This window comes from Parasteatoda tepidariorum, chromosome 1 (assembly GCF_043381705.1).
Source record: "Parasteatoda tepidariorum isolate YZ-2023 chromosome 1, CAS_Ptep_4.0, whole genome shotgun sequence".
NCBI lineage: Eukaryota > Metazoa > Arthropoda > Arachnida > Araneae > Theridiidae > Parasteatoda > Parasteatoda tepidariorum.
In genome coordinates, this window is record NC_092204.1 from 65222758 (window position 1) to 65242995 (window position 20238).

Consider the following 20238-nt stretch of genomic DNA (forward strand, 5'->3'; position numbering starts at 1 on the left):
ATATATATATATATATATATATTAAAAACAAAATTTTTTATCATGCTTATAGCAAAAGTATCATGTTGTACTGATATTTTATTGAGAAAAATACGTTCTTATTTTTAAAAAAGGGGTGTTTTTTAACATTTAATGATGACTATTACAGCTAGATGTTTGATTCAGAATAGGAAATACGCTTCAAAAATGCCTTTGTTTCTTTCAACATTAACTCAAAAAACTTGGGGGAAAAGAACTTGCATTAAAATCCTGATTGATTGAGTAGGCTTAACAGTGAGTGATTTCGAAAATCGATTCCATAAATTCACTGTAAAAAAAAACCCTACCCTTCCACCTCCATATCGAACGTAATTACAAGACCAACCAGCCAGAAAACACGGACCGGACAAAAGATTTCCAGTCTTGATCTCCGGCGATTAGGATCTAGTGATGTTCCACATATCTCATCTTAAGAACTAAAATAAAGCAAGAAAATAATCACAAAAACAATGTCCAGCCGAGAAGCGAAATCGTTGAATCGAATCCGCGATTCGGTGTTCCATGGAGCGTAGAGAAAAAAAGAAGCGTTTTTGGTTGTGCTGTACTTTTTTCCAACAAAGAACTTTTTTCTCCACTTCCTTTCACTTACATAGTGTGGGAAAACAATTATGTTCTTAAGGTTTGCGATTATAAGGAATTTGTGGTAAAGCAATTCCGCTCACCTCCCCCACCGAGACACAGTTTACGATCCACAGTTGCCATGGGTCCTCACATGCAATATAAATTTGATTATTTCCTTTGTCTTTTTCACAAATAACTTCTTCAACATCCGATTCTGTATACTACTGTTGAATTCTTGAAAATTGGAAACCGAAATAAATTGCCTTTAAGTGGAAAAAAAATCTTTTATCTGAATTTTGTTTTCAATTTATTTGGCTCCGAGTTATTTTTTTATTCCAATAACAAATAATATAGCAAAGAAACACTGAAAATTATAGGTGAAAGCAATAGACACTACAGTGTTTTCATTACAGAAAAAAAATGGGAGAGAATTTCTCAAAAACAGGGTGAGATTTCAAAAAGTTGAGTGAGATTTCTAAAAATTAAAAAAACACGAATAGACTTGGAATAAAATTATTTCTTCAATTATAATACATTTTTAACATCTTCTAATTGATTATTTTTGTTGCATCATCATATGGAAAATGTTCTATATCTACTTTTTCATCAGCTATTATATTTATTTGGCTGAAAAATATCCGTATTTGTTTCGTTTTGACCGTTTTTTGTTTCATTTTCATTTATCCGCTACGGAGTACAAGATGTCGCCTTAACAAAGTATTTGTCCATCTTAGATTCATGCACAAAAAATGTAAACGTCTTACATGAAGAAACCTTACCTACGGTGAACACGTGGTTGCANCGTTTTGACCGTTTCTACCGACATTTGTTTCATTTTCATTTGTCCGCTACGGAGTACAAGATGTCGCCTTAACAAGGTATTTGTCCATCTTAGATTCATACACAAAAAATGTAAACGTCTTACATGAAGAAACCTTACCTACGGTGAACACGTGGTTGCAGAGAAATGTGTTCTGAAAGGGGTTCCGTGGTTCGGCAGGGGGGTGGTGTTCTGCTGTTCGCACCTTAGGTTCGCACCGGTTCTGAACAATACTGGTAAATAGGGAAGCTAGATAACAAGGACCGATGTTCAAAATAATGAAAGATCAAGGAAGAAAAGTGAAACGGATTTTATTCAAAAAGACAAAATTTTTTCCAAAATTCGCGCATTTTGAAATTGATTAATAGAGTGCACGAACTTCTCGTGTTTATAATTTTTTATTCTCGTGTTTATAATTTTTTTTTAGAAAAAAATATGTGAGATTCTAACGTTCTCGCGCTGTAGTGAAAACACTGCTATCACCACTGAAAATACTAGAAAATTTTACAATTTGATAAAGGTGATGCTTGTCTACAGCATCAATCTGTCCAGTCAGCACGACTGTCTTTGCTGTAACTTTATAACCTGATATTATAATGGAAGTATGATATGATGCAGCATTGATGGTATTGTCATAAAATAAACTTAGTTATCAGTTATACTGATGATAATGCTTGTGCATAGCATCGAGATTGTTTAGTTAGAACCACTGTCTTTGCTGTTGCTTTTTAACCTGATTCTATTATTAACCTGATAGAATTGGAGTATGATATAATATGATGCTGATGATAATGCTTGCCCATAGCATCGATACTATTTAGTCAGCACAACTGTCTTTGTTGTTATTTTCGAACCCGATATTATAATGGAAGTACAATATATGGAGTTGATGGTTTTGGCATATAAACTTAATAGTCAGTTTACCTGATGATAATGCTGGTACAAAGCATCGAAACTGTTTAGTCAGCACAACTGTCTTTGATTATTTCTCAACCTCATATTATAATTGGAGTATGATATATGGTGTTGATGATATTGGGAAATAATTAATTTAATAATCAGTTATAATAATAATGCTGTTACTTTCTAACCTGATATTACAATTGGTATATTAATATGATATGGTGTTGACAGTATCAGTTTATAATTAACCTAGTTATCAATTATAAATAATTCAAATACACTCCGTATATAAGGTAAAAATAATTTATAGATAATTTCTAATTTATGTGTAACTATGCCCATACAGTCTATTCATCGAACTTTTTATAAATTAATTATTGTTACGAATAATTTTAATTGAAAAACCTTAAGACAGAAATAAGTCCAGTTTTTATAATTTTGTGAAAAACAGGCGTATACTTAAATAAATATTAAATCTTAATGAAACAAACAATGATAATCGCTTGAAAAATTAACTTGATATGCCTAGTAAAAGTAAATAAAAGCATTTTAAACAGCATTGAATCATCCTACCTGATCAAATTTAAAGCTTAACAAGCTGGATATGAAAGGTCTAAAATCTTAGCTACTGCAATAAAGATAATCTAACTAGCCAGAAGAAAGACTTGGAACTAAGCTTGGATATTGCTTAAACTCAACGATTAGAAGAAAAAAAATTTATTAAAAAATTCTGCTCGGACTTTTGTGGACTCATAAACAAAGACCAAGACATTTATATCCTCATAAAGAAATTCCTCAATTTTCCTCCCAATTTGAATTTTCAATAAAGTCACTCAAATTGTTATCATTGAATGAGATAGCTAGGACGCGCTTCAACATTCGGTCACATCAAAAATTTCCCAGAACTTGGATTCCGGTCCTTTGATAACACTAAAGAAAAACACATGCCTAATAAAAGTAACAATATGCCTAATAAAAGTAAATAAAAGCATTTTAAACAGCATTGAATCATCCTACCTGATCAAATTTAAAGCTTAACAAGCTGGATATGAAAAGGTCTGAAATCTGAGCTACTGCTATGAAGATAATCTAACTAGTCAGAAGAAAGAGTCGAAACTAAGCTTGGATATAGATTAAACTCAATGATTAGAAAAAAAATTTAGATTAAAAAATTCTGCTCGGAACTTTGTGGACTCATAAACAAAGACCAAGACATTTATATCCTCATAAAGAAATTCCTCAATTTTCCTTCCAATGAGAATTTTCAATAAAGTCACTCAAATTGTTATCATTGAATGAGATAGCTAGGACGCGCTTCAACATTCGGTCACATCAAAAATTTCCCAGAACTTGGATTCCGGTCCTTTGATAACACTAAAGAAAAACACATAATTCACAAAGCCGTCGTGAAAAAAACGAGAGAAAAAAAATACATATACAACAGATAAGATTTCAAGTACCATACTGAAATAGCTTCTTTGTTGGTCCTTATCGAGTTCAAGTCCTGCCTTGAATGGATTCGTCGTATTTTGTAGATTTTTTTTCTTCTTTCATTCATAAATATCAGCCCATTCAAGAAGTAGATTAAATGAAGGAAAGAAATATTGGATTAACTTCCAACCTTCTATTGGCAGTTGTAATAGTATTTGTGAAAAAATTTGTTTCCTCCTATTGGTTTTTAATATCTGATTTCAGATGGAATAAATATAATAAAGCATCGCTTTTTTTCGCTTGTTTTTTTTATTCGTCGTTTTTAACTGCACCCCGAGCTTTAAATAATGGCCAAAAATATATAATTTTTATAAAATTAAAATGTAAGAAATGCTTACCTTAAAAGAAAAGAAACTCATAAATGCAATAAAATGCTGTTTTTTCTGTTTTTTGAAAAAATGTAATCAATTAAATTTTAGTTATTACTTAAGAAATAATTAATTTTAATTTTTAAAATATTTTGCATATTGTAAGATATTTTTGTAGTGTACTTTTTGCATTTTGGTAATAAAATAAAATGCACTTGACTCAAATTATAAAATATTTATATGCCATAAAATTTTTTGAAAGGTTAATTATATCAAAATTTTTAAATTTCTGATGATTTTTCACTGATAATCTAAAAATCTGATAATCTTTTAAAATTTCTGATGTTTTTTCAATTAAAATCTTTAAAAAAAAAAGCGAGAGTTAATTTAATAACATTTTTACATTCGCTTTGTAAGGGCATAAAAGCAGAAAAAACAATTTTAAAATATAATTTTTTAAGTGGGATGAAATTCTCCAATTTATAAAGCGCTATGGTCTTCGCAAAACTAGTATATTTTTCGCAACCAGCGTTATGGCTGATTGCGCAAAGCTTCGGTTTCATAAAAATTATGAGTTAACAAAGGTTGTAATAAATAAAAATACTTTACAAATCCTTATTCTTTTATGATTTAAAACATTTTGTATGTACATATGTAACAAGACTGTACTGAAAATGTTTCTCTCAAGTCATTATTTCCATTCATAAAATTGACGAACTTAGTTCACAATATAATGCTCTCTTCATTATACACACTCGAACAAATTTTTAATAATAGAATTTTTTTTTATTTTTAAAAAATCAATCTATTTGTAAGAAAATGTATAAAATAATGGGTGTTTCTTCAGTATAAGATTACTGTAAAAAATTTCGGTTCAAATTACGGAAAAAAGTGCCGGCATTTTGGATGCATCATCTGTAAAATCCATTTAACCGTATTTCACCATAAAATATTATACTATACTTTTTAAAATAAAATTTATTTAATTAGAGTTATTCAGTGATTTTTTCGGTAATTATAACAGTAAAAGTTACAGTATATCAGATTTTTGTTCCATAACATGTTCAGGTAAAAGTGAATTTTACTGTAAAAAGTGCCGGCAACCTGAGTTCTGGTACTTTTTACAATAGTTTGATCTAGAATTTCTCACGATGTACGAAACGGTATATTTTTTTCTATTTTTCAGAAATATAGTTGATCAAGCTAAACGGCATTGATAATGGAATATTCCGCTTATAATAAAATTTAGTGGGACCAAATTATTTTTTTCTGGTAAAGATCTGCATCTAAACAATTATTTTTAGTAATGTTAACAGAGACAAGAATAGCGTATCTTTTATAACTGAAGGAGTCGCTTTTTTACCTGTTTTACCCAATAACATAAAATATAAATATTGCTGTAGAAGCTTGATCGTTGTGGGTACCTAATTTGACGATTAAATCAACCATAGTCCCCCCACCACTGCACCAGACGAATGGTTAGGGGAGGGAGACATACAGAAACCCATTTCCGCTAACAATTAATAAGGTATTTAATTCATCAGCATGAATACATTCTATTCTAATCGAGAGAAAAAGTCGGGAAATACTCAAGTAAATGTACAACAAAGAAAAAAATTTATGAAACTTAACACATTTGCAATGCTATATTTGATTCTAATTTATTTACTTCAATATTTTCTAACTTTATAAATCAAATAAAAAATATAAAACAGCTTGAATATTTGGTCCTCGAAAAAAAGGAGTATACTATATGAAAATTTCGCGACATTAATTTTATTTATGTCAACAATAAAACTTAGTATTAAAAAGCGCTTGAATTAAAAAATAATTCATAAAATGTTATATATAAGCATGCACCACAATGTATTATATAAAACTATTCAAAGTGCTGAAATATGCATGAATTATTTGTTTAATCCAACAATAAAGGAAGACTATCGATAAATGCACAGATCAATTAAATTAATACTTTCCAGTTGAATAATTAAATTAATTATAAAAAAATATTATAGAAACGTGACATTCAAAATTCCCAACATTTAATACGTTGCAAATTCATTGACAAATTATATAATTGATTCATAATCATAATAAAATTATGACTCATAACCATATTTGCAATGTTAATCGTAAGTGGTAATTTATATGACGCAAGGTTGTGATATTTAGATCAGAGGAGTAATTTCACCGGTATGATGTAATTTCTCCACGAGTTTGAGGTGAAAGGATTAAACGAGAAAAAAGAGGTAGAGGTTAATGTGACGAAAGAGTTGATACTTGAGTGTTGCCAGATATATGAACTTGTTAAAACATGTTCAATGACGACTTTTTCCTGGTTTATTTTGTTTTATCTTATAATTCCTGCGCATAGCAAATATTTCGGTAGTCAAATACTAAATAATCAAATATCTTCTGAATAGAATTTTCAAAGCTCGATATTACGCTCAATCCAATTGATCGAAATTATATTTTCAGTAAACAATTAATAATTGTTTTTTATTATTAAATTATTTAAAACTTAATTTATAAGCTATATATTTTCCCTTAACAGCAAAATATATACATATATTCTTATTAATACAGTTTTTAATAGATAACAATATCAATAATTTTTCTTGATTATGAAAAAACAACAACAGATGATTCGAATTCAAAATAACATAGAAATTTAGCTATAATAAGTATTTTCTAAAGTCTTTTGATTCGATTTAAATTGATTTCTTAAATTAGACATTCCATCATAACATATATTTATATATATTTATTCATAAATTTATTATATTATGAATGTAATGATACTCTTCATTTTCCATCGCTGTTGCTGATTAGAAGAAAAAAAATTCTAATTGAGCAACTCAATTCAATTTTAAAATAAAGTAAACTAAAAAATATTTAAAAATGAAATAATGCTAGAGATTTTACACTTTTTGATAATTATTTTGCGATTTCTATACCAGTGAAATTTCTAGCCTTTACTTTAGTAATTAATTTTAACATGGAGTGATTAAAACCAATGAATTACAGAGATAAGGTAAAGGAAGCAACGTCCCCAAACATCCATCTGATCACAAAAACATTAAATCCAATATAATTATTTTTATAAAACAATTGAATTCTTAAAAAGAAATATTTACTAAATGATTGGTTAAAGAAAAATATAATACAGAGAAAACAATGATTTTAAAATTAATTTAATATGAAATTAATTTAATATGAAAATACTTACATATTCTGAGAAAAATTAAAGTATATTTTGTTGGAAATAATAAATTTTTTACAATAGAATTTCCATACACATTTACCAAAGATGAGTTATAAATATAGATTTAGGAATTTTATAAATATATTTATTTCCAATGCAATTTTTAAAAAAAATTTAAACTAACTCGATTTTCTTTATGCCTCTTCAATTTTTTTCAAATCGAAGGGTAAACCCGAGAAACCACACTTTTCTAAACACCTCTGCGGAAAAAATTTTATTTCTTTTAAATAAAAACCAAAACTTAGTTAATTTTAGACAATGTATCGCAAGGAACAGTCCCAATTTGTATTCACTCTCATAGTATGATTCCCATTTGTGCTAGTGACTGATATAGGTGAATAAGCATTTTAATATGCATGGATAGTGATATTTACAATTTCTAGGAAACTATAATAAACAAATTAACTATAAAACGATGAAAAGAAACTTACCCATTGAAAAGGAAGAAAAAATTGCCACAAAAACAAATGGTATGTGCAGCATGTTTCTTAAAGTCATATTGCTCTATCACTCGATAAATTTGATCGATATATATATATTTTTCGTGAAAAATATCCTTTTTTCGGAGATAGACAAAATAATTTAATACTATACGCAATTAAAATATATTTCTTTTCGCCGCAAGTGTTACAATAAAAATAAATTCAAATAGAGTTTCGAACAAACACAATATAAATATTTATGAAATTTGATCGTCTGCGGCTGAGAGTAAAATCACATATGCGACGCAGACGATAATCCACGTGGTTGTGATTCCAGAGCCGGCATCTCAAAACTTGTTTTCTTGCTATCTCCTCCTCTTTTCCAAAGCATCCATTGGCAGTGAGTTGAACATCTGGTAGCCATGGTGATGAGAAAGATGAGGTACAGCCCATAGGTCAACAATAAATAATTAACTGAAACAATGAAGTGATAAAGACTTATTGAAAATATAAATATTGTTAAATGTTACATAATTTGAAACTGTTCGCGTGTATCTAATAAAAATTGTGTCTTGAAGACTTATTTTATCGTTTTAACTCAGAAAAAAGAATTTAACTCCTTGTTTTTAACTCCTTTTAATTTTTTATTTATTTATTTTTTAAAATTCCATCCTATGTCTTATTATCTTTTTTTTTTTTTAAGACAAGGAGAGGAAAAGCTTCTACTCGAAGACTTTATTAATCTATATTTCTTTTCTTTGTCTAAGTAATTTCTATCACAACGTAAATTATTAAATAGATTAACAAATATTTTTTTGGAAGTAGTAAAATACAAGCTTGCCGAATTTTTTTACTTTATTCCGAAGATGAGTAAAAACTATATTTAATATTTATGAAATATTTTGAATTGAAAGGGATAATCCGTTCCTGGTTCAGAAATTTATAGTAATACAAAATCTTCAATCATTATGCCATTTAATGCAACAGAGGATTTTTTGTCTATGTATTTTTCACTAATTTTAACATATTTGTTATGCTAGTTACAAATTTGAAAGTCTTTCTTATCTATCAGCTACATTTTTAAAAATACAACGTAGCTATGTCTAGAAATAAGCACCTTTACAAATATGTTTTAATAAGTAACTTTTTCTACAAAGTAAAGTATTCTTTTAAACAGAGGATATGCTATATTCTATAAGTATATAGTTGAATGTAGTAATTTAATATTTGTAATATTCATTTTAATTTCCGTATTATGAATGAGGAATCAGCGAGCTTTGTATATGACATGCCCCTTTGAAGAATATATTTTCTTATTTTTTTTTCTAAAACTGCTGGATTATTTGTTCCATAAAGAAAAAAAAATTGTGTAAATAACTCTTAGTAAAGTTTCTTAAATTGTTAAAAACATTAATAAAAAGTTCGATCTCTTTCCTTCTGCCCTTGAAAGTGTATACTTGCAATTGCAAAGCGGGAATATGATTTCTGGTAAATGTGGTATTAATATTTACTATTTTTGTTGTAATAAGGGCAATAATAAATTATTTTTCGTGTATACTCATGTTCTCTCCATTTATCGGAATTTTATTTTGACTGTTCTAATATATTAGGTTTAAAATGAGAAATTCCATTCCTTGAATAATATATCAGCAGTTTTTAAAATTTTAATTCAGTGCCTTAAAAATGAAATAAGAAAATAAAAAAAATATTTAAATTTATCCCATCGAGCAAAACGTATGTGCAGTCAAAGCCTGTCATTAGATTGCACTGTAGGCCAGAAGACCATGAACTTTGGCCAAAAGTCAAAAATTAAATTTTCAACTAAAATATGCATAGACAGTTTTAATATAGCCCAAATTAAGTATTCATAATCATTCTAAACATTATAATTTACTTTTTGAACCGACGAGAGAACAATGTAATGAAAAATATGCTAATTTTTTTTTTTTTTTAGATGTAACTTTTAACTTTTTATTTCAGAAATATATATAGGAATTTCACCTTACTGTTACATTTTTATCAGAGTAATTAGTCTGAAATTATAGTAAAATTTTTCAATTTGTTGGATTAGTTATTAATCTTGACAAACTTATAATTTATATTTTATAATTTGACATTTTACAATGTTTGAATGACTTTCGAAACTTAGTTCCAAAAAGTTCCACGAGGTAATTAGCTAAACTTTTTTTTTGTTGTCTTCTTTGATGTTTATTCTTTCGAAAAAACTCGCCCATTTTACCCGTATTGCAAAGGTGGACTAAATACAGTCAAACCTCGATATCTCGAACTTGAAGGGAGAGGAGAAAAAATTCGAGACATCGAAAATTCGAATTATCGAAAATCGCATGTTATCGATGGTCGAATAAAGAAAAATGCTCTTTACACACCTTATTTACTATTTCATATTTATTCTAAAAACACTTTTTACACCTTTTACACTTTTCAATTGTTGTTTGCTTTAGAGATGTGTAAGTAAGTTTGTCTATAACACTTTCTAAGTGGACTATAACTTTAAATATCTCCTCTGACATATTCGGCTGCCTCTCAATAAATCTCCTTACAGTGTTCACTGCAGAAAGTGCTTGTTTGTTAGTAACATTGAGCGGTAAATCTTCGATTTCCTCATCCTCTTCTTCTGATAGTTCACAAGGAACTTTCGTTTCAGCGATGATATCATTGTAATCCCACTGACTGCATCACTGTTACTGCATCATCTACGTTTACAAAGTCATGAAATTCCATGTCATCAAGCTTCATAAGACCGGTCAATCTGCTCCAATCATTTTCGGTGTAGTTTTCAGCAGAATTAACGATATTGATTGTATCACTACTTTTGTGATCTTTAATGAATCCAGACTTCTTGAAGCCATTCATTACCGTAAAGGAAGACACATCATTCCATGCCTTGTCAGCCATTCTTAAATTTTTTATTTTTTTGGAATATTTTTTCAATTTTAGAAAAAAAAATCTACACTATTTATGGAGAAAAAAAATTCAAGTTATAGAGGGATTAGAAAAAAAAAATTCGTGGAATCAAGTTTTTTTTAACATTGAGTGTATAGGAAATTTGTAGGGAATTTCTCTTTCTTTGAGATATCGAAAAATTCGTGAAATCGAGGTTCGAGTTAGCGAGGTTCGACTGTATACCGAAAAACAAAAATTATGTTTTTTCTTCATGTTTTCGCGTTATTTTGTAATATTACTTCGGAAATATAATTTACTTTTCATTTTTAATATAAAATTACGAAAATTATTATATTTTCCTTGCAATATTTAATTATTTAAACGTACTATGTTATTATTTTTATTTTTGCTCGCCATATTTCCGTCGCCATTGTGCTTTTTTGGGAATTTTTAGCGTGTTTCAAAATTTCAACTATGAATTCAATTTACGTGTACATAAAACCCCCCAAATTTTGAAACAAATTTTATGGAAATACTAATTTTGGCCACGAAACCTTGGATACTGGCCCACTGTGGATTGTGAAGCTGGCTATGATTGTCAAAACTAAAAAATAAGATGTGGAAGCGTCCCGAGGTATAACACTCAATCTTCATGTATTTTTAAAAATTCATTGTTAAACACATAACTTTTAACAGGTACTTTTTTCATCATAACAGGCCGTGAAGCCTTGGATACTGGCCCACTGTGGATTGTGAAGCTGACTATGATTGTTAAAACTGAAAAATAAGATGTGGAAGCGTCCCGAGGTATAACACTCAATCCTTATGTATTTATAAAAATTCATTGTTAAGCACATGACTTTTAACAGGTACTTTTTTCATTATTTGAAACAAGTACATCCAATAAAATTAAAAATAAGTTATACTTACAAAATGCTAATTTGTTATTTCTAAGCTAGAAAAAATCATATCAAGAAGATGTTGCCGAGATAGAATTGAGATTTGCATAAAAGATAAAAGTGCGGGAACATTTTATTACCCGATTTAAACAATCTTTTAAAAACATGTACTACAATCCTGATATATTTCTAATTCCCATAAAAAAATATTATTTCGTTAATAGTTTTTGATAAATTAAATAATTAATCTTGTTACTTAGCATTTTTCGTTAAACACACCACCAACTCGTTAACAAATAATTTTTAAAAAAATATTTTTTACTTATCTGAATCGAAACTATATCAATAACCTGCACTAAATATCTTAATAAATTACATGAAAATTGAAGACGTTATCGGCACTACCTTTGGCGAGTGTTTTTAGCAGAAGTTATGCCATACACACGTTATACTTTCATTATCAATTTTAAATGTAGTTCAGAATATATATTATAAAATAAGAATGATTATAGAGAAACTTCTCGGAAGTGGCCACTCTCTGTTCAACAGTAAAATTGGAGTGAATGGAGGTTGGTCATTCTTAAAGGTTACCCAAATTGACTTCAAAATGTTATCGAATTGATTTTTCGCCAGAGATTTTAATTTTATCCTGTGTCATTTTCTTTATGCGTAAATGCCACTTGTGTTGGCGTTATGAAAACCGGATCGATGAATAAAATTTAGCGTCAATTAAAATGATCCCTATTGATGTAATTATGTATAAAAATAAATTTACCAATTATGAATGATAGAACCATTTTAAATAAATAATTAATTGCGTTTTTTGTTTAAGGTTGTAATTAATTTTATACCATACGGATTAGTTAGCTTTAAAAAATGAGAAGAGGTTTGTTTGAGATTCTTAGCTTTTCATAAAATAAGTTTTTTTATTTTTTTTTTTTTTAAATTTAACTTTTAGCTCTAAAAATTAATCATTGATAACATCGTCTTTAGTGCATTGACGGTTGCATGAGTTTGGAGATATCTTTCAGGGATAGTCACAAAAAGAGCTCTCTAAATTAGAGCTATACTCACAAAGATTTTGAATACATTTAAATCAACTAATTTTGTTAATATTTTTTTCGTGTTTCCTTAAACCTTTTCCGCATTTGATGCGGGGGTCCACTCAGTTGCTGGGAGATATTTTGATGGTCTCTCTTAAAGATTTCCTTCAACATAAAATCAGTGGAAAAAATTTCGTTCCTCCCAAAAATTGGTCGTAAATAGAGGAGGTCGCTACACAGAGGTGATTTTCCTTGGAGGTTTCACTGCATATGTTTAGTTTATAATCAGATTAAGTTTATACAAAAGTATAAAAAAGAGACATCTATGGCAATTTGAAGTTGCCTTGTTAACTGAAATATGATATTTGATTATTTTGATATGCTGATGTACTGTAGTGATGAAGTAAGAAGATGCAAATTGATTTTGTCGTAAGAAGAAGCTAATCATTAATGTTGGTGGGGTTAAAGCAATGTTGATCTTCCACAGAGATGATGAAGTCTGTGATGATACAAAAAAAAAAAAAATTGAAACACTTTAATAACTATTAATCCAAAGATGGGATTCTTACTTCTAACAATGAATTTGTGATGAGAAATTTCTAAGTTGCGAAATCAAACACAAAAACTTTCTTTTTCTGAATAAACATACCTTTTTTGCAACGGATTCTGATTCTTGACCATCAAAATATGAGAATCTGGAAATCATGGTCCCTAAAGTATGGGCAAGAGAGAGGTAGGAAGTTGAGTGCCTTAATGTTATTTTCAATTTTTTTTTATTTCGCCATAACTTGGAAATTATTTAAACTGATCAAAGAACTTTTGCTCATAAATATAAAATTTCTTAATCGATGATACCTCCACGCAAAATATAATTTTTATAGTTATTTATTACTTAATTTAATTTTCAAAAGAAAATATTTGAATTGTAAAGAACGCAAAGACTTAAATAATTCTAAACTGTGAAATTTTGAATGACAAATGCGAATTTTAAACGGGCTTGGTCGAGTAGTTCTTGAAAATTATAAATTTAAAAAGACTTTCTTTTTAAATTTTATTACTCAGAAACTTCTTCTCTTTTTCCTCTTCTTTATTGATTCGACAGTCCTTTGTGGGCTAAGGCCTTTTCAAGATTTGTTTCAGTTCTTCCCTCTTCCATGCTAGGGTTTTCAAATTGTTTACTTTATGTTCTTAGAAATCTGTATTAATACAATCAACTCATCTATTTCTGAGCCTGTTTCCTAGCTCTTGTCGGTTTAAAATAAAAGATTCTGGATGTTAAGGAGGATAGTTCCATCTGGCAGATCTGTCTAGCAGATTTATAATTCACTATAAACCGAATAATGATGTGGTTTAATATGATGCTGTTTACTTTATTATGAATTCAGTAAACTGATATGGGACTATTTGATTGATTTTCCTCGAATTTTGAAATTTGTCATTTAAATTCACAAGGTTTAAAATAATTTTCTTTTCATTAGTTTATTAAATCATAAACTTTTGACCATTTTTAAATTAAATAATGACAAGTATCAAACAATTATATAAATATAATTTAGAGGGAAATAATAATACTTCTGCTACTTACAATGCTGAAATGTCTCGAACATATATATATGGCTCATATATATGGCTTCTATCACAGCTTTCCATCTCACTCTATTTGTATCCAGATATTTTGCCTCTCTACATTTCTTTCCTATTGTTTACAATCGTCCAAGTATTTTTAGGTCTTCTTTTTTTTTCTATTGCCCTGAGGGTTCCAATCAAAAATTTGTACTTTAAATTTTTCAGGTTTACGTAGAACATGACCGATTAATTTCCATCTACGATTTTTAATTTCCAGATCAATCGGTTTCTTCCTTGCTTTTCTAAGGATTTCTGCATTACAAATTTTAGGGATACGCTAAATTTTTCTTTAACAGTTACTTCCAAGATACGTAAAACTGCTTATCTCTTCTAATTTATTATTTTCTAAGAATATAGTGAAGATTTTACTTTTAGAGCTGAAATAAAGACGCAGGTGTTTCATGTTGTATTTCATAACCATAAATAATCGAAATTCTAAACATAATATTAAGATATTTTGATTTAAGTGAATTCAAAATTGGGAAAAATAAGTTTAATAAAAATTCTGCTTCAAAGGATAACAAAATGGGTTTGCATAAAATTATAATCATTGTGTATTTTAATAAAAAACTGTTCCTCGTTTTTGTCCAAAACATTGACATTAAAGGGGAAAAAAAAGGTAAACAATGAGGAATAAGAAGCACTCATTGGGGTTGGTGAACAAAGCAAGCTGCGGACGAAGCCTCGTCGCTTATACGAAACAAGAAACTTTCCCCATTCTAAATCTACTTAGAAAATATTGAATAGTACCAGTCTAATTTTAAAAATACCTTTCTTAGAATCTGACTCTAGGAATGATTGGGGTTACATGGGATTTTTTTTTTCCTTCAATGAATCTATTCGACCGTGCGCCACTAAAATTTAATATAAGAAATCTAAGAGGGGGGGGGGGAAGCGAACTTTGAGAGCTATCTTTCATAAAGATATCTTAGAACTGTAAATAAAATATTCCTCCTGTTCTTTTGTAGAATATTAATATTTATTTTAAAACCGGCATAAGGCGACGTACACCGAAGAGCCATTACATTATGACCACTCTCCATCTATAACAATGGGCTCGCCCAGGTTTTCATGGTTTCTCGCCCAGGAACAATGTTTTCATGGGGCACATTAGGACCCATAATCCTCATAGAACAATCCCTGACGTCTGTAAGCTACTTGAACATAGTTGCAGACCAGGTTCACCCATTCATGGCAACAGTTTTTCCTGCGGGGGATGGTGTTTACCAACAGGATAATGCACCATGTCATAAGGGTCGAATCGTCATGGATTGGTTCGAGGAACATTCCAGTGACTTTCAAGTCATGTCTTGGCCCCCAAATTCACCTGACCTTAATCCAATAGAGCATTTGTGGTCCTACTTGGAAAACCAAATTCGTGCTGCCACGCTACCCCCTCGCAATGTGAGGGAATTGCAGGACCAGTTGGTGAGCGCTTGGTACCAGATACCTCAGACTACCTATCAGCACCTTGTGGAATCAATGCCACGGCGGGTGCTAGCAGTTTTGATGGCTAAAGGTGGTCCTACATGTTATTAGCAGGGTGGTCATAATGTTATGGCTCTTCGGTGTATATTTAAGGGCTGTTTATATATTTTAGTTGCTTCGTTGAATTTGTGAGACTAAAAATTAATTGTCGGTTCATTTCCACTGAAAAAAGTGACCAAATAGTAGTATATTTCACGTAGTTCGATTTGCTGTTTTTCATATTTATAATAACAGAGGGAAGAGGGCACCCTTAAAAAAAAGTTTTTTTTCCTTCATTTTTTGCTTAAAAGTGAAAAGTATAGATTTTTTTAAAATTTAAATTTACTTTAGTGTAAATTAAACTGCGCATTAAAATAACATATAAACTCCTTGAACTGAGCAATCAAAAACCAAACATTTTTTGAATACATAAAATAATTCATGGAAATTAAAAAAAATAAATTTATACTCGAACCTAACCCATATGCAACCCCTTTAAAGAGGGCAATGATATCTATGTAGAACTAATCAATATACATTTATCTATAAATACGTTTTCACTGAAAATTATACATTTGAGCACGCTAGTATATTAAATAATTAAACAGTTAAAAATGTGAGCGTTGAATTTGATTTTTGTGCAAAGTTTAGTTTTTAACATAGCACTTTCGCTTTTCGTTCAAACTTTTGTATTTGGCGCAGTGCTGCTTCTTTTTATTGTAACAATAATATCTAAGTTGACCTAAGCTTAGTGAGCATTCATTATTAGAAGAATCGGACTTTTTTCGAAAAAGATATACGAAATATGTTTTTTAATGTGTTTAAAAGATATGCTACTTTAAAATATTAAATGTTAAAAAATTTAGAGTATTTATTACATTTATTTCAGTTTTGCATAGTATGAAGAAATTCCAGGTAAATATAATTAAGGTTTATTTTTTAATTTTTTCGTATTGCTGTGGACACAATTGCTTCTCTGAAAATATCCGACTCAAATACATAATGTAGAATCCATTCTAAAGAGGAGCACAAGTAAAAACTTTTTATGTCATAAAAATATAGCTTCATTGGTAAAGCTTTGGCATAGCAAATTTGGGAATTAAATGTTTTATTATGTTTTATTTCAATTCATACAACACTCTCTTACAAAAATTAAAATGATATTTAACTCTCATGTTTAAAGAAAAGTTTAAACTCAAACGCGAAATGTGAGGCACTATTTTATATAATTAACCTGTAAAAACTGCGCATTACATAAAAACGTAGACCTCGCAATGCAAACGTGTGAAATAATTTTTCGGATTAAGCGCTTTAATTTCGATCACTTTTTACCAAATTGTTTTAATTTTAAATGCCTCATTTAAGAAAAGTTAAACTATTTAAAAAGAAACTTCAGTGTAACATAATTATATTAAGAAAACAAAAATAGGTTCCACAATACAGATTAGTAATATAAAAATTCTTTAATTGTTTTTTTGCAAAATTAGAAATTTTTTTTTTTTATGAAAAAAGTTGCAACTCAAAATTTACACTTTGATTTAAAGTCCCTTTTTAAAATCGGACAGTCGAAAAAACTAATTTTGTCATAAAAATAAAAATTACGCCATGCAAATTTGCGAATTTTTTTTTTTATGTCCACTGTTTCATTAAAATATTGGCAAATTTACCTCACAGATAAAAACACTTTTTAGCATTCATGTTTGATTCGTTTGTTAAGGTCATTAACACTAAATTGTTCGCAACTAGTTCCCTATATATAGTCAGTCACTTGTAGAAAAAGCTATTACAAATTCAGACTTTTTTATCTAAGTTAAAACTTGTTTTTTAATGCTATTTTTGTATGAAAAAAATTGCAACTGAGATGCAAAGTGTGTGGTAACAATTTGATACGAGAAAAAGTTATTGATCTCATAAAAATAAAAGTCCGGTGATGCAATTTTTGGGAAGTAATTTTTTTAAATGTCTATTCTATCACTACCATCATAGTCACTGTTTCACCAAATAAGAGACTATTTTAGGATGGCATTTTTTGAAATATTTACGATTCATATACAAAGTAATTGTTTCCCCAAATTAGAAACTATTTTTGGATGGCAGTTTTGGAAAAATTTATAAATCATGCACGAAGTTACTGTTTCACCAAATTAGAAACTATTTTTGGGTGGCATTTTTGGAAATTTTTTAAATTCATGCACAAAATGAGTGGCACTATTTCAAAGAGAGAAACGAGTACAAATTATTTATGCCAAAAAATATACGTTAATAAGTTTTATTCGCTTACTCTATTGTGAAAAGAATTTTTAACTTGTTGATTTCAATATTATAATTTCTATAACTTTTTCACCGACTGTATGAAAAAATTCGATTGGCATTATTACAAACGTTTCAATTTAATTGCAAAGGAGTATGAGTAAACTATTTTAAACTGAACATAAGTAAAAATTAATTTTATCATCAAAAATAAGCTCCACGACATGAATTAGTAAGCCAAATTTTTTAAATGCCCATTCTATTGCTACAATTAAGATAAATTTTCCACCAAAGTAAAAACAAATATGATTATTTTTACGAGAAGTTACTTTCAAACGCCAAGCGTAGACATCATTTTCAAATTGGATTCCAGAAAAACTCTGGCATAAAAACAAGCAAGACATGCGAAATAAAATTATTAAGTGTGGTCACTACAATTCGTTGCAAATTTCTCAATTTTTTAACCGAGATAAAAATTCAATTTAACAGGCATTATCGGAAAATGTTGCAAATAAGTTGAAATTTGTGGAGTATTATTGCCACTATTGCCACTATTGACTAGGGTTAAGTGGAAAAACTATTTACATCAGTTTAAGATCGCAATTTTTATATTTATTTTTAAATTTCTATTTTTCATAACATTTCGCTCATTTTTCAACAAAGTAAAAACTTTTTTTACTGCCTCTTATAGAAAAGTTAACAATAAAGATACATTAAGAAAATAAATAAATAAATTAAATAGTAAAATTTTAGCATGCAAACTTTTAAAATTTAAGATTTTTGTGACTTTTTTACTAACACAACTTTTAAATAGAATTTCGTAGAAAAATCCCCATAGAAATATTTAATAAGACGCCACATAATTAACCTGTTCGCTGGTAACATATCAATGATCAATTTGTTAGAGATATTAACCATTATGATTGCGTTTCTATTGAGATGTTAATATTAAGCGTTCAATAGGAATGGTACAAACGACAATTGATTTATTTATTTCATTCAGTGATATAGTTCAGCCCCTGGCTTAGACATCTCGATTTAAAACAGAGACACCAGTTTCAATTTTTTACCGCATAAAAAAATCGGTTCTGCGTTGCAAAATTCGAAATAAATTTTATAAGTGCCCATTGTGTTCTATCGTTGTCAGTCTTTGCTGTAAAGAATTTGTGGAGGAAAATTGGGAAATCTTTGCCTTAGAAATTAATTTCACAAAATATTTTGGACATAATTATTTTTTATGAATGTGGACATACTCACCAAGAAGGAGTTGTCCGATTGAAACGAAAATTGGTGGATATGAAGACAATGTACAGAATAGTAAATGATTAAAATTTCAGAACAATTGAACAATTTATTGCAGAGTTACAGTAACAAGTTCAATAAGGTGTTGACCCGCCTCTAGCCTGGATACAAGCTGCCACACGGCACGGCATAGACCGATAAAGCTCCCGGATGGTCTCTTGCGGTATTTCCTGCCAAATTCGATCCAATTTTCGAGCGAGGTCATCAACATTCCGTGCCAGATGCAATCGCCTTCCCCTCATATCCCAGACATGCTCGATGGGAGAGAGATCTGGTGATCTGGCAGACCAAGGAAGAGTTTGACAAGCTTGCAGACAGTTCATAGCAACACTTGCCGTATGTGGTCTGGCATTGTCCTGCTGAAAAACCAGCCCAGGGCGCTGCAAAAGGAATGGTAGCAAAACAGGTCTTAGGATGTCGTCGACGTACAGCAGTGCAGTAAGTGTACCTCTAATGACGACCAAAGGGGACCGACTGTCAAAGGAAGTGGCACCCAAGACCATAATGCCTTGTTGAGGGCCGGTATGGCGTGCAATAGTGAAGGCAGGATACTCCTTCTGCCCTGTGCGTCTCCAAACACGTCTTCGATGATCGTCGGGACACAGTTGGAAGCGGGATTCGTCGCTAAAGACTATACGTCCCCAGTCGGCATCATTCCAGCCTGATTTGTTCAAAACATTCATGCATACGAAATTTCAAAGCAATCGGATAATTGCTTCTTGGTGCGTCGATTTTCTTGTTATAGAGTGTATTTTTAACTAAAGCATATGCATACTATATGCTTAGATACGATGGCATGTACTTTAATTCTGACCAGCAACTTTAAAAAACAGGGTAAAAAATCTAGTTTTATGTGGTAAACGTGGCTAACTTTTGATATTACATGGACAAGAAAGCTTGATTTCGAAAAGCTTGATTTCTTGATATAAAAATATATC

The 20238-nt window shown here is 29.6% G+C and overlaps 2 protein-coding genes across 2 annotated transcripts in view; one reads left to right on the plus strand and one right to left on the minus strand.

Moving 5' to 3' along the window:
• LOC107436691 (uncharacterized) overlaps positions 1–8169 on the minus strand; it is a 60862-nt gene extending 52693 nt beyond the window's left edge. Inside the window, exon 1 of the mRNA XM_016048491.4 lies at positions 7819–8169. Coding sequence (XP_015903977.1) covers positions 7819–7885 — 67 coding nt within the window. The 5' untranslated portion in view covers positions 7886–8169. The remainder of the gene's footprint in view (positions 1–7818) is intronic.
• The window catches only part of LOC107436692 (sucrase-isomaltase, intestinal), a 103051-nt gene that overhangs the window by 28459 nt on the left and 54354 nt on the right, over positions 1–20238 (plus strand). The window lies entirely within an intron of this gene.